Source organism: Lathyrus oleraceus, chromosome 6 (genome assembly GCF_024323335.1).
Source record: "Lathyrus oleraceus cultivar Zhongwan6 chromosome 6, CAAS_Psat_ZW6_1.0, whole genome shotgun sequence".
Lineage (NCBI taxonomy): Eukaryota > Viridiplantae > Streptophyta > Magnoliopsida > Fabales > Fabaceae > Lathyrus > Lathyrus oleraceus.
The window spans coordinates 20591386-20606213 of record NC_066584.1 but is presented as its reverse complement, the minus strand read 5'-3'; the positions used below and the strand labels follow the sequence as shown (position 1 = coordinate 20606213).

At 35.9% G+C, this 14828-nt stretch overlaps 2 protein-coding genes across 4 annotated transcripts; both read left to right on the top strand.

The window, feature by feature from the left end:
• Positions 1-3318: 3318 nt before the first annotated feature.
• LOC127097861 (cytosolic Fe-S cluster assembly factor NBP35) lies at positions 3319-9897 on the top strand. Its single transcript, XM_051036349.1, has 4 exons — positions 3319-3664; positions 6789-6831; positions 6916-7017; positions 8729-9897. Exons 2-4 carry the CDS (start codon positions 6795-6797, stop codon positions 9655-9657), a joined length of 1068 nt encoding a protein of 355 aa, XP_050892306.1. The 5' UTR covers positions 3319-3664; positions 6789-6794; the 3' UTR covers positions 9658-9897.
• Positions 9898-10622: 725 nt separating this feature from the next.
• On the top strand, positions 10623-13592 carry LOC127097860 (zinc transporter 4, chloroplastic). Of its 3 annotated transcripts, none has more exons than XM_051036347.1 (3): positions 10626-11483; positions 12426-12708; positions 13359-13592. In XM_051036347.1, exons 1-3 carry the CDS (start codon positions 10785-10787, stop codon positions 13391-13393), a joined length of 1017 nt encoding a protein of 338 aa, XP_050892304.1. In that variant the 5' UTR covers positions 10626-10784; the 3' UTR covers positions 13394-13592. The 3 variants fall into 3 exon arrangements, with proteins under 3 accessions (XP_050892303.1, XP_050892304.1, XP_050892305.1); XM_051036348.1 differs by having other exon boundaries at positions 10629-11483; positions 13386-13592; XM_051036346.1 differs by lacking the exon at positions 13359-13592 and having other exon boundaries at positions 10623-11483; positions 12426-12945.
• Positions 13593-14828: the final 1236 nt, after the last annotated feature.

Genomic DNA, 14828 nt, shown 5'->3' with positions numbered 1-14828 from the left:
ATGGTGTACTCTTTTTTTTCCTAAGTCGCTCTTTTGAGTTTTCTACTTATCGGGTTTTTAGTTTTTTTGTAAGTCCCTAGTTTTTGCCTGGATTGCTCTTTCGGGTTTTCAATCCACCGAGCTGCCCTAATTTTTGCCTAAGTCGCCCTTTTGGGTTTTCGACTTAACGTGCTTTTATCCTTTTTTTCTAGGCATAGTATTTTTTGAATTCATCGGACTTTACTGGTAGTGGTAACTCCTCTCCATCCATGGTTGTAATTATTAAGGCTCCGCCAGAGAAGCCTTCTTTAAGACGTATGACCCTTTATAGTTTGTGGTCCATTTTCCCCTAGAATTCTTGTGGATGAGTAATATATTTTTCAGCACTAAGTCTCCTTCTTTGAACTGACAAGGATATACTTTCTTGTCAAACGCTTTCTTGAGCCTCTACTGATACAACTGCCCGTGTCATAATGCAGTCATACACTTCTCTTCTATGAGGTTCTGTTGGTTGAACCTTGTCTATACCCATTCCGTATCTTCCATTTTAGTCTCCATCAGGATTCTCAATAAGGGGATCTCAACTTCTATGGGAAGTACTGCCTCTGCACCGTATACCAGCGAGAAAGGGATGGCCCCTGTCGAAGTTCAAATTGAAGTTCTATAGCCATGTAGTGAAAAACAAAGCATCTCGTGCCAGCCCTTGTAGATTTTCACCAACTTCTGGATGATATTCTTGATGTTCTTATTAGTTACTTCTACAACGACGTTAATCTTTGGCATGTAAGGTGACGATTTATGGTGTTCAATTTTAAAACTCTCGCATAAATCTTTCATCATCTTGTTATTCAGATTCATCCCGTTATAAGTGATAATCTTGTTGGGAATGCCGTAGCGATAAATTATCTATTTCTTGATAAATCGGGTAATCATTTGTTTTGTCACGTTGGCGTAAGAAACAACTTCTACCCACTTGGTGAAATAATCAATGACAACTAGTATGAACCAGTATCCGTTTTCAACTTTGGGTTCGATCATTCCAATCACATCTATACCCCACATAGAGAACGACCAGGGTGCAATTAAGACACTCGAAGGATTGGGAGGCACATGATTTTTATCCGTATAAATATGACATTTGTGGCACTTCTTGACGTACTTGAAGCAGTCGATTTCCATAGTCAACCAGTAGTAGCCAACTCTTAGAATTTTCGTAGCCATTGCGTGTCCATTGGCATGGGTTCCAAAGGATCCTTCATGGATCTCGTTGATGAGAATGTCTGCTTCGTGTCTATCCACGCATCTGAGCTGAACCATATTGTGGTTTCTTTTGTATAGCACGTCACCGTTGATAAAAAAATTGGATGCCAACCTTCTAAGAGTTTTCTTATCCCAACTCGAAGCCTCTACATGGTACTTTTGTTTCTGAAGGTAACACTTAATTTCATAGAACCAAGGCTTATGGTCAGGTCCCACTTCAACTGTTGCGCAACATGTTGGTTCATCTCTATAACCTATTATTATGGTTGGGGCCTCACTGTGGAATTTCACCTCATACATTGATGTTAATGTAGCTGAAGCGTCTTCCATCTGATTTTATTCTTTGGGAATATGGTGGAAGGTGATTTCTTGGAAATTCTCCATCAATTCGATGATTCGATCACGATATGTGATCATCTTATGGTCACAGGCTTCCTATTCTCTTTTTACTTGATAAATAACTAAGGCCGAGTCTCCATATACCTCTAGGATCTGAAGCTGGTTTTTCAAAAGTTTAAACAAAAGTAACATACCCAATTCAACCCCCATTTCTTGTGTATTTTTCTTACCTTCACTCCCAATATTATTTCACCATTTTTAAGATCTCGTGCTTGAGGGAGTGCGTATTGGGATAATGTTACTGGACCCTGAGAAGGAATACCCCTGAATACGAAATCTAAGCCCACTTCCTCAACATTGGGAGAACGCCCAACATATTGTGGCAGACCGCCCGATATGTGGCATGAGACCACTCGAATTTGGGCTACAGACTGCCCAGGTGGGCTTGGGCCCCATGAACTAACTCCCACTGCCCACATACTTAGTAAACATGGAAGATAACACGGCCATGCAACAAGAGGCTAAATAACGAAATAAGGAGGACAACTATATTCTCTATGATCCAAGGGAGAACAGATTCCTTCCCTTACACGTTTCTGGTGAGGGAACTGGAGTAACAATTCTATAGTCTAGGCCTATGGAGCCTCTACAAATACATCAACCTTAGAGATGAGGAATATCTCAATTTTTTCTCCTAGGAAGTCCTATAAAAAAGCTTGTCACCACCCTGCGTGAGCAAACCCTCACCACATAAACTTACCCTAAACACTCAAACAACCTTATAAACACATGACTACCCCTTATTGTATTTTTTAATATATATATATATATATATATATATATATATATATATATATATATATATATATAGCCAAAAAGTATAAGTTTCAAGAGTAAAGTGAAAGCATAGAAGCACGCATAGTAGGTGAACATTTCCCTCATCCGAAGCAAACGATTTCACCCAAAGAAACTTTATTGGCCGCTTAGATTAATTTGGTAGTTGATCGCGATCCGCGCCTCACTCCACACTTTCAATTGTGGCCCATTTCTCATATTTAAGTAAAGAAAGTGTGTCATTCTCATTTTCATACCACTTTTCACTCTCTTACTTACTTAAGCGTTGAAATACTAACCTTATAGGCCAACCTATTTTCCACTACATGAGAAACACAAAATCACCAAAAAAGCTTTGTTTTCTTGTTTATCGATCAATTGTGGTTTCACTATGAAACAATGACGTAGTTTATGGTATCAACTTCTAATTCCTACGAATTTCCACGTTCAAATCTTTTCTCTAAAATTTCAGACATCCTTTTCTTGAAGTACACATCTCCTTTTTCTCCATCACCTTCCCGAATCTCAACTTCCTTTTTTGTAAAATATTCCATCAGATTCCTACTGTTCAAACGTGATGCTACCAAATATCCACTTCCTTTTCCTTTAATAGTGGAAGATCCAATTCTAATAGCATTTCCAACGTTCCTCTAATAGTGGAAGATCCAATTCTAATAGCAATTCCAACGTGCAACCTAAGCTTTAGAGGAAACCTTCCTAGATGAAAACCACTAATTTTTTACAAAATCATGAAAACAAGACAGACAAAAAAAATAAAAAAAAATAAATCTCAACCTTCCATTACCCCTGCTATCTCATAATTCCATTAAAAAGAAAATTAAATATAAAATAAATTTAAAATTCTACTTTAAAAGATCGACAACGTGTGTATTTTTACTTTCTCATTCAAATGTTTCATGTTTCGTAGTGAAAATTGGACATTTAGAAATGCATGGGTGTATTTAGAAATGTCCAATTTTCAATTCTCGTAGGTCAAGTCCAACAATAAATAAAAAAACCATCACTTCGACCAGGTGCAAGAGATCATTACTTCGACGCTCTCATCTATCTCCTATTTTCGTCCTTCTAAACCTCTGTCGGCACCGCCGGTCTAATACCCACGACCGAGACGACCACACCGTCCCGATTGTTTCTGCCTTATCGTGTCTATCGCGCTACTACCGGTCCACCGTCGCGCACAAAATCTCAACCGCCTTACAGAAGGCCATCACTCAACAGACCAGCAACACAGGTAACCAATCTCACATCCTCCATGCTCAGTTTTGAATTTAGGGTTTTTGATTTTGGATTTTTTATGAGATTCTAATTCTTTTAAATTGACTTGTTTATTATTCATTTGGGACTATGAGTAGTATATTTTCGTTGTGATATTATTTTTACGGTTTTTGACATATTAAAAATTAGAGATTTTGCTTTATTCTATTTCACGGTAATTGTGAATCTTTGGTAGGTGTTGTTTGCTGTATTATTTGCTCATTGTTGTTTTGTTGGAATCATTGTTGTATGTGTTTTTAAATATGAACCACTGTTAGTTGTTCTATTTCATTTTCCATTTGAAAAGGACCTATTTTTCCGATTTCCGATTTGAATTCAACCTCATCTTTGGTTTTGTTATTTTGTTCTGGCTAAACTCCTAATAGAGGTTTGTTTTTTTAGTGCCATGTTGAATTAGTCTATGATTTATTTTACTTACAGGATATCTGGAAAGTGTTATAGTTTTATGTAAGTTAATTTCTTTATATTATCAATTATTGTCTCTTGTTAATTGAAAGATTTCAAACACTTATGTCTTCTAAATTTGGAAGTCTTCATTGATATTGATAATAGTGAAAAAGTTGACGAGTGTGGAGTTATTTTGTTCGACAGTAAATACCATTGCCTATCATGTTCTCATTTAAACTTATCTTATCTTAGTTTAATTATTAAAGAAAACGATTAAGTTTGCTTTGAATGGGTTATGGGTATTTTGGGGCCGACTTAATGGTTAATAGAAGTAAACTATAAAATGGGCCGCACCTTGGAACTGAAGGTAAAGGTGTGTGGTGGGAACGACATGCATTCCATCTTAATAATGCAGAGCAGGTTGGCGTGGCCACATCTAGCTGTGAATGAAAAAGCCATAAAAAAGTAGGGCTTGGACCATAATTTCTGAGCCCATATTTTTGGCCCGAAAAAGCCATAAAAATATGGTTCGGCCCGCATGGGTTATGGGTAGTCTGCGGTCCGTTAAAAAAACTTTATAAATTTATAATAACCTTAAGTAAAAATTCTGAAAAGAAAAAAAAACAGTAATAATTTCTATTGGGTCAATTCAATACAATTCTCTAAAGCCTACACAATAGAACCCTAACTTTAACCACGTACCTATTGCTGTGAATGAAAACCAAAATCTCAACAACAGAACTCTAACCCAACTGCTTGCTGCGTCTGTGCGACTGCGATAGAGGCTGCGAAGCTTGTTGGCTGCTAGCGCCATTGAGCGACTGCGAGTCTGAGAGCAGTGTTTGCGAGCGCAATTGTGTGACTCGGAGGCTGAGAGCTTCATCTCTTTTGTGCGAGAATTACTGTTGTGTTGGCTGTGCATCTTCATCTCTTCTATTAAGCTTTGTTTAAATTTGGTTTAGTTTCGTTTCATTTAAGTTGTTGTCAAGTTTCTGTGTGTCGAGTTCTGAATATGAAGTATATTTGCTGCTGCTAAGTTTTTGTTTAAGTTGCTGCTAAGCTTGTAACTCGATTGAAAACGAAATATATTTGTCGTTGCTTTGTTTAGGTTTTTGTTTAAATCATTACTGTTTAATAGAAGCTATGTGTCGCTGTAGCTCTGTAGCTCTATAGCATAGTGGAGTTCGAAAAAACACCTATTTTCCACAACATTGTTCTCTATTTTCACTGTTTGAATTCGTTTTTGTGCCTGTGTTTTTTTCATTGAAGAATTATAAGACCATGATTTTAATAGGATGAGAGGATAATGAATGCAACATTATTCTCGGATGTTAGATTTTGACATTTTTGTCACTGATTCAATAGGTGACCTGGCAATGCCACCCTTATGTATGATATTAAATTTGTTGGTCTTTATTCTTGCTCTGGGGATGTTTTAAATCTTATATTTTTTTTGGATATATATATAATTGTGAGGCATATGCTTAGTGGATGGGCATTATAGACTAGGAATTTATGACCAACTACTTCTTGTGTTTGTTTTTTATGTGTTGTTTGTTTAAGATGGTGGTAGATTTTGTATTGCTTTATTATGAACAACATACTTTTTTTTAGAGAAGTGTCGGGAAGCCCGCAGCCCAGACATGATCAGGCCTGGGGTAGTAAAATTAGAGTCAATATTCGACTTGGGCTTTTTGGGACCGGTCCTGAAAAGCCCGAGGCCCGTTTAGGGCAGGGTAGCCCGTTATGACAGCTCTCTGTGTGACCACTATACAAATAAGGATTATTTTAATCTAAATCTTTATAACTTCTTTTTTGTTTCAGTTAACAATTATTAATATCTCTGTTAAAACTTTTAGTGGATATAATTAAATGATATGGCCTATTTGATTAAGCTGATGTCATACTTATTCACTAATAATAATAATAATAATAATAATAATAATAATAATAATAATAATAATAATAATAAAAAACAAAAAAGAGTTTTATAAAACCCTAAACCAAAAAGACTCAGCGGCTCCAAAAAAAACCAAACTGCTCAACTCAGTTGCTCAAGAAACGCAGTCGGACTTGTCGTCAGCCGCCATAAACTGTGAGAGACACTTACAGGTTGACCTCTTTTTCCATTTCTCTCGCTATTAGCGCGCGAGGATGCAATTCCAGTGCGATTTGCGGCCTATGCAAAAGGCATCACACAAGAGAATTGCTTTGCATAGTACGTACGCCGCACCTCAATTCTGTACTAAAGTTTTGCTATTGATAATGTTGGACTTTCTGCCTTAATTGCGGTCCGTCCCTAGTCGCCTTAATTGCGGCACTTTGGCTTGTCTCATTGCAGCCCCTAACACCTTCATTGTGTTAGCTTTGAAGGGGTGGATTTAGTCCCACATTGCTTAGAGATATGGTCTGTGTTGTGTTTAGAAATGGGGGCAATCCTCACCTTACAAGCCGGTTTTGTAGGGATGAGTTAGGCCCAACCCAAATTCTGAGAGATAACATATATTTATTCTTTTTCTGTACAATTTTCCGTAGTGTTTTCTTTTCTCTATTTCTATAATTAGTTTAAACACTTATAGACCTATTTATGTTTGTTCATGGTGTTTTCCTTTGATTCTTATATTGTCTTTATTTGCGACAAAGGTGTACCTCTGTTAAATAATTGATTTTTCCTTTTTTTTACACATGAGAAGAGCTTCATGGAGCAGGGAGATATACCCGAGGATGCTAACGAGCGTATGTATATATTTATTATTATGCGTTGGAATTTTTCTTTGCTTCTGTGTATTCTAATGAATATGATTCTTGTGGCATTTACAGATTGCCCAGGTCCTCAGTCTGATTCTGCTGGAAAATCTGATGCATGTGAAGGATGCCCAAATCAGGAAATTTGTGCCACTGCCCCCAAAGGACCTGACCCTGGTACTCTCCTCTTTTATCATCTGCTTTTACATTTCTGACCAATAATAGCCATAAACTACTTATAATGACATGCTTTAGGCTATGTTTGAACAAACACTTTAATTAAGCCCTTAACAGCTTATCATTTTAGTGGTTATATATAAGTTATTTCTATAACATGAAATATAATGAAGTCACTGTTTTCATAAGCTATTCTGAAGAGATTATGAAAATAAGTTGAAAACAACTTGTAGACGAGTCATAAATTGTTCCCATAAGCTCTCTCAAATAGTCTCACTTGTCACAAGTGCTTATGCCAGTATATAAAAATTATTAATTCAAATAAACCAATCCAAACAAGCCTTTGTTTATATAAGCTTCTTCAAACTTTTAGGTACTGGAAATTGGGACTATTTCTGAACCTCTGTGCTCATGTACTAGATATTGTAGTGCAGTGTTATTACATATTGACCATGGTGGATATCATTGGCGGTTTTAGGGCTCGCCACAATGATAAATATCGGCCGACATTGCGTGTTTGTCTTCCATAATATGTTATGATGGCACTAAGAAGCGGCCGGTATGGCGGAATTTTTGCTCTCCACCATGGATTGACAACACTGTTGCGATGTGATTTCTTCCCGGGCTCATCATTGTCATTGCTTGTATTGCTAGCAAGGATTGGGAATGAAATCATCTCTTTCATAGTTCATGCCTTTGTCATCATATGATGAATGTCATTGTCATACCGTCTTATGAGGAAATTTAAAGCCAGGATTAGAGAAGCATTTAATGTGACATTGTTTTGCTTTGTTTGTTTATTGTTTAGTCTTGTTAGGGTTTTTATTTCCCCAGGCATTTGATTGTGCGTAAAAGAGCCTTCTGCCAAAGCTCTGCATAAAGAGCTTTGTATCTTTGCTCTCTAAATATTTTTCGATGTGGGACCTTGACAGTCTCTTTTTTCCACAGACAGCTACCATAACAAAGAAATAATATTACTTTGGTGCGAAACAATAAGAAACGATTACACAAGTCTAAAATCTAACAGAATACTAATTACTACATCATAATGAATCACATCAAGCATGAGCTACGAGTGGATTAATCTGAAATAATCTCAGGAAGCATGGCTTGCACCAGAAAAGATAAATGGGAAGCATGGCTTAGCTGAATGCCATGGCACCAGAATTTCAGAATAGCAACATCTATGAACCACCAATACGAGAATTTCCTTTAACAAGTGTTCTCTTTTCTGCCTCATAATAGGCAATTCATTATGTCTTTTTTCGTTTCCCTCGGCGGAGTAAAGGCTCTTGAGCTTCTCTGTGGGTGATGCTTAGAGCTTCAATGCGAAATTGGTTTCCAGAGAAAAGCTCCTATTTTATTTGTTTTTAGGCCCAAGTCAAACTATGCTAAAACTTATCATGCCCAGAATAATCAAATTTCAGACTAAATTATAATTTTTATGTTTTAGAATTGCAAACACTCTATTATTATTTTCATAAATTATGAAAATATTTTAACTACTACCTGTCATAGTTTGATCCGATCATCGGTGTAGGCACCAGTTTAATGTCCAGACTGGTTTTGATTATCTTGGTTTGAATGATGCTTTCTTGATGTTACATTTTTCTTCTAGGATCCTTGGGCTGTTTTTGGGTAGGCCATTTCTTTGAGTTACCTTCACGTTTAAGAATATTGGTCACATTGTCTTTTACATTTATTTTTGCAGATATGGTTGCTATTGCCGAAAGAATGGCCACTGTGAAACATAAGATATTGGTCTTATCAGGAAAGGGAGGTGTTGGCAAGAGCACATTTTCTGCACAGCTAGCATTTGCTTTAGCTGCAAGGGATTTTCAAGTTGGTCTTCTTGATATTGACATTTGTGGTCCAAGCATCCCAAAGATGCTTGGCCTAGAAGGTCAAGAGATACACCAGAGCAACCTTGGGTGGTCTCCTGTCTATGTGGAGTCTAATCTTGGGGTCATGTCGATTGGGTTCATGCTTCCTCATCCAGATGAAGCTGTTATATGGAGAGGTCCTCGCAAAAACGGGCTTATCAAGCAGTTTTTGAAAGACGTTTACTGGGGTGAACTTGATTTTCTAATTGTTGATGCCCCACCCGGAACATCTGATGAACACATTTCAATTGTTCAATGCCTGGATCCCAATAATGTAGATGGTGCAATCATTGTTACCACTCCTCAACAAGTCTCTCTCATTGATGTGAAAAAAGAAGTGAATTTTTGTAAGAAAGTTGGAGTGAAAGTTCTTGGGGTGGTAGAGAATATGAGTGGCCTCTCCCAGCCCATCACAAATCTCAAGTTTATGAAGATTACAGATAATGGTGAAATGAAAGATGTAACAGAATGGATATCCGAATACATGAGAGAAAAAGCCCCTGAAATGCTGAATCTAATCGCGTGCAGTGAAGTATTTGATAGCAGTGGCGGTGGAGCATCAAAGATGTGCACGGAGATGGAGGTACCCTTTCTTGGTAAGGTTCCTTTAGACCCGCAGCTTTGCAAGGCAGCTGAAGAAGGTAGATCGTGTTTTGCAGATAAAAATTGTGTTGTGAGTGCTCCAGCGTTACAAAAGATAATAGATAAGTTGATGGAAACTAGTGGGTTGTCAATGACGGTAAGTAATGGAGTGTAGGAGATTTACTTCATGTTCATCTTTGTAAAAAATTGAAACCTTATTGACAGAAAATTCATTTTTCTGTCTTAAGCCTGGTAATATTAAGTTAAACAATGGAGTTAAGGCAATTTGAGAGGTATTGTATTCTAGATAGCTATTTTACAATGTAGTTTACATTAATATTTGCAGTAAATTAAGTTCGTCAATTTGTTTTTGGCAATGTGGATTCTATTATATGTAAGATGTTTATTGACTCTAGATTTTTGTTATTATACTTTTATTATGCCTTAAGTGTTTGAATAATATCTAAAATGTTGTCTGCAGTGATCATATAAACACTACAAAAATTCGAAAGCTACAAAATTGTAAAATTTTAATCAGTAGTAGTGTATAGTAGTTGACATATTAAAAGTTAAATTGGATATCCAAAAGAAAATTTCTAGCATAATTTTTTAGGCAAATGAAACATTCAGATTATACTGAGGTGTTTGACATTTTTTATTTATTATAAAGGGGTATTTTGTCTGTATAGAAAACAATAATGTGAAAAGAATATCAAATTATATTCTGTTGTAGATTATTGAAAGACGGAAACGAGAAGAGGTGTGTGTCTTTCACATTTAGATTTAAAGCATAAGATTCTTCGTGAATTTAATAATTTTATAAAAAAGAGACGTGATAAAGGAAAATGTATGAGACACATAAAAATGTTACATCTAAATTGATGTTACATCTAAGTTGACATTTTAAATTACACTGTATACCAATCAATACTATTCACATTAGTTTTTAATTTAATAATTTTAATTTATTTATAACTAAAGTAAATAATATAACCAATATATATTAGTAATAAGAACGTTATTGTATCTTTTATCTATACAAAATTTCTATATATATGAAAAAAAAACATGAAAAATGAAAACATAAAGCATGATGTGTCGAAATAATGTCGACATTCAATCTCAACAAAGACATGCTATATGACATCATATGTACTCATTTTAATAAATTTCACTTGGTACTTTTTAACATTAAAATAAATTTTATGATTCTCAAACATTTTTCTTTTATATTTCTTTCTTCTCTTCCAAGCCTACACTCAACCCAATACAGTTCCATCTTCTTAGATCATTTTCTTACCCATGTTTTTAATCGAGGTTTTCACTACCAACTCGAGCTGCAAAATCAGTGAGTCAGAGCTATGTCGCGACGAGTCAACAGCGTTAATTCTAAAATTCGTGGCGATGGCGTCAATTCTAGTAGCGGGATTTTCCGGAATCGCGATACCGCTACTAGGAAAGCGGCGTGGAGTATTACGAGGCGACGGAGAGGTTTTACCGGCGGCGAAGGCTTTTGCGGCGGGAGTGATATTAGCGACGGGGTTTGTTCACATGCTTAAGGACGCGTGGGAAGCACTGAACCATAGTTGTTTGAAATCTTACTCGCGCGTGTGGTCCGAGTTTCCATTTGCCGGTTTTTTCGCGATGGTGGCAGCGTTGTTTACTCTTTTAGTTGACTTTGTTGGAACACAATACTATGAAAGGAAACAACGTGGCGGTGTGGCCGTGGAACACGGAGAGGTTGTCGGTGTCGTTGATGAGTTGGAGGAGGAATTGTTGGGAGAGGGGATTGTGGAAATTAAGGAAGAGAGTAGTAGTGGCAGTGGCGGTGGTGGGATGCATATTGTGGGGATGCATGCACATGCGTCGCACCATAGACATTCTCATCAGAACCATCATGATGATGATGAAGTACAACATGGACATGGACATGGTCATTCTCGTTCTTTCGGAGAGAACGATGACGTGGAAGGTAGTATCCGCCATGTGGTTGTTTCGCAGGTAACATTAATCTCTACTTTCTACCTTGCGTTGCTACCACGTCACGTAACTCCCTAAATTTATGCTATTTGCTTTTAATAACATTCTTTACTTATTTTTATGAAACATCGTTTACGTTTTTAACTCATGAATGAAGAAAAGGATAATAAAATTTTGTTTTTGTATTCTTTGTGAAATTATACATTAGTTTGTGAAATTACATTAGTCATGAAGATATTTTTTATTTATTTTTAAATTTAATGAATATTTCATTTTACTCTATATTAATATTACTAATTGAAATTCAAATGTATTCCACCGACAATTGCTTGCATGGAATTAAGGTGGTTGGTGTTATACTCTGAACCGAATTATAATAAAATGTTGCTCGAACCGAAAGGTTTGAATTTTTCAAGAATAACTGAATCAATATATTGATTTGATATGCCATTACAAGATATTTTTTTTTTCCGAATAGAACTATTTGATAAAAAAAATTTAAAATTGTTTTTACCATTTTCATTTCTAAATTCAGTTCGGTTTCAGATTCAATTCAATTTATTTACATTTAATTCGATTTTAGAACAATTTATACAACATGGTTCTATTCGCTAACCAAATATTCAAATATGTTATATTAATTTGATTTCGAATGGGTAGCGGTTCTTTTGAAGCGTCCTACATGGAATATATTCGGTTGCTTGGTCTCTGGTCTGATAACTTTGGTCATCTATACTAGGGACCATACATTTTTTCTTTACATGGAATATACAGTTTTGATCATTTGATGGACTAGCTTTGCCCATGAACTAAGTGGGACCTATCACTTTTTCCAACAGATTTGTTTTGAACTAACTCTGTTAAAGTGTTTGAAAATGTCATTTATATGATAAAATTATGTCTATGGAATTTAACTTACTTGAACTTGAAGTTATGTTTTTTAAATCTCATATATGTATGTAGGTATTGGAACTTGGAATAGTTTCACATTCCATGATAATTGGGCTATCACTAGGAGTTTCACAAAGTCCATGCACAATGAGACCCTTAATTGCAGCACTATCCTTTCATCAATTCTTTGAAGGATTTGCACTTGGTGGTTGCATATCAGAAGCCAAATTTAAGACATCATCAGCAACAATAATGGCATGTTTTTTTGCACTAACAACACCACTTGGTGTTGCAATTGGGACATTAATTGCCTCGAATTTTAATCCTTATAGTCCTGGTGCTCTTATAACGGAAGGTATATTGGATTCTTTTTCAGCTGGAATTTTAGTGTATATGGCTTTGGTGGATTTAATAGCTGCTGATTTTCTTAGTAAGAGAATGCGATGTAGTTTTAGGCTTCAGATTTTGTGTTTTTGTTTGCTTTTTCTTGGGGCTGGATTTATGTCCTCACTTGCACTTTGGGCATGATTCTATTCAATTTTCTTGTGTTATGATTTATAAGGAAATGGAAATATAGCCTTCATAATTTCAATATTTTGCATACAATGCACTGCTCTTACTTGACAGCCTCTCCTCCTGCAAGACATATAAGCTTTGGTTGTGTAACTCTTTAGTACATTTGACTTAATGTTCACGAGTAAAAATAAACTTAGATTTTAACAAAGCTCCACCTGTCCAATGCTCACTTCAAAATTGAGTTGAATCTTAATTTTCCAACACTCACAATGTTTTGTAGAAACTAATGGATATTGTTATTCGAACCTACTCTTTTCCATATGTTCCATCTGAAAAAATAATGTGACATATTTTTATACAACAATTATACAAACACCCGTGAGATATTTCTTTATACATATAATTGTTACTTTAAATGTTAGAAAAGTGTATGAGTAATAAATGTTTGTATTTTAAAACTTTCTAATGAGTTGTGTTTTTGACTAATAGTTGTGGTGTGGTTGAAGTTGTGTTTAGAAGTGTAGATGAAGTTGTGTTGTTGGTGTGAGTCACAAGCTCGACAAGAAGGAGAATTCGACAGATGATTGATCGGCCTATAGTGTCGAATTCGACTAGATAAACTTGTTGCATAAGTCAGTTAGTTAGTTTTGTGTATACACCCTTATGAATATATACAACAACTTGATTTAAATTTAATCACCACGTTACTCAAGAAACCTTTTACTCCTTTCTCTCTTTCTCAACTCTAAAGTTATTTTCTGTTCCAACAAATTGGTATTAACGAGTCCGGTTGCGATTCAGAGAGAATCTGTGATGACAAACGGTAACACAACATCAACAAAAATTCCAGCGAATCTATCGATTTTTAAAGACGAGAACTACAAGAGGTGGATTATACAAATGAAGGTTATCTTCAGATTTCAAGATGTGGCTGAAATTGTGAGTGATGGAGTACCCGCAAAAGCGAATGTAAATGATGTTCAGAAGGTTGCACACAAGGAACAAAGAAAGAAAGATGGAAAAACTCTTTTCTTGATTCACCAGTGTGTGGAACCTAATGTGTTCGAGAAGATCAATGAAGAAGATACGTCAAAAGGAGCGTGAGACAAGTTAAAGAACTTGTACGACGAAGATGAAAAATTGAAGAGGTTGAAGTTGCAGACGCTGAGAACGCTGCTTGAGACAACACAAATGAAAGAAGATGAATCGATTGCTGATTTCTTTTCAAGATTAATGTTACTTACGAATCAGACGAAGACATGTGGTGAATTGATCAATGATTTGCAGAAGATTGAGAAAGTGTTGAGATCTCTGACTGTAAATTTTGATTAGATTGTAGTGTCTATTGAAGAGTCCAGGAACCTAACTGAGATGAAGTTAGAATAACTTCAAGCTTCACTAGAGGCTATTGAGATGAGGCTGAAGCAGAGAAACTCTGAAAGGGAGAAAATGGTTGAACATGTATTCCAAACAAGATTCATCAAGAAGTTTGGAAAAGAAAAGGAGAAGTAAAGAAAGATTCTTGCAAATGATGAGAAGTCAAGCAAAAATTCAAAGAATCACTCTGAGTCAACCAAGAAAGGCATGAACAATAAGTATTCAGGGAATAAAGTTTACATGAAGGAGGTGCAGTGTTACAATTGTCAAGGACTTGGTCATTATGCTCGAGATTGTCAAAGAAAGAAGGAATCAAGAGCAAAAGATAATGAAGAAGTACAATATGCACATGATGGAGAAAGAGACTTTTATGATATGCTACTCATGGCAAATACTCAGTCAAATAATGAATAAACCAATATGTGGTATCTAGATTCAGGATGCAGTAACCACATTACTGATAATAAAAACTGGTTCACTAAGCTAGATGAATCGGTTCAAAAAGTGATCAGGTTTGCAGATGGCAGACATGCCTCATCAAGTGGAAAAGGAAACATAGGTGTGGTGAGAAAAGATGGTAAG

What these genes read in the sequence shown, in the direction of transcription:
- LOC127097860 (XM_051036346.1), top strand. Translation starts at nt 10,785, where the DNA reads ATGTTTTTAATCGAGGTTTTCACTACCAACTCGAGCTGCAAAATCAGT. An exon ending in GCCATGTGGTTGTTTCGCAG is followed by an intron (nt 11,484 to 12,425) that starts GTAACATTAATC and finishes ATATGTATGTAG; the next exon opens with GTATTGGAACTTGGAATAGT.
- LOC127097861 (XM_051036349.1), top strand. Translation starts at nt 6,795, where the DNA reads ATGGAGCAGGGAGATATACCCGAGGATGCTAACGAGC. An exon ending in ACCCGAGGATGCTAACGAGC is followed by an intron (nt 6,832 to 6,915) that starts GTATGTATATAT and finishes TGGCATTTACAG; the next exon opens with ATTGCCCAGGTCCTCAGTCT. An exon ending in CCCCAAAGGACCTGACCCTG is followed by an intron (nt 7,018 to 8,728) that starts GTACTCTCCTCT and finishes TTATTTTTGCAG; the next exon opens with ATATGGTTGCTATTGCCGAA.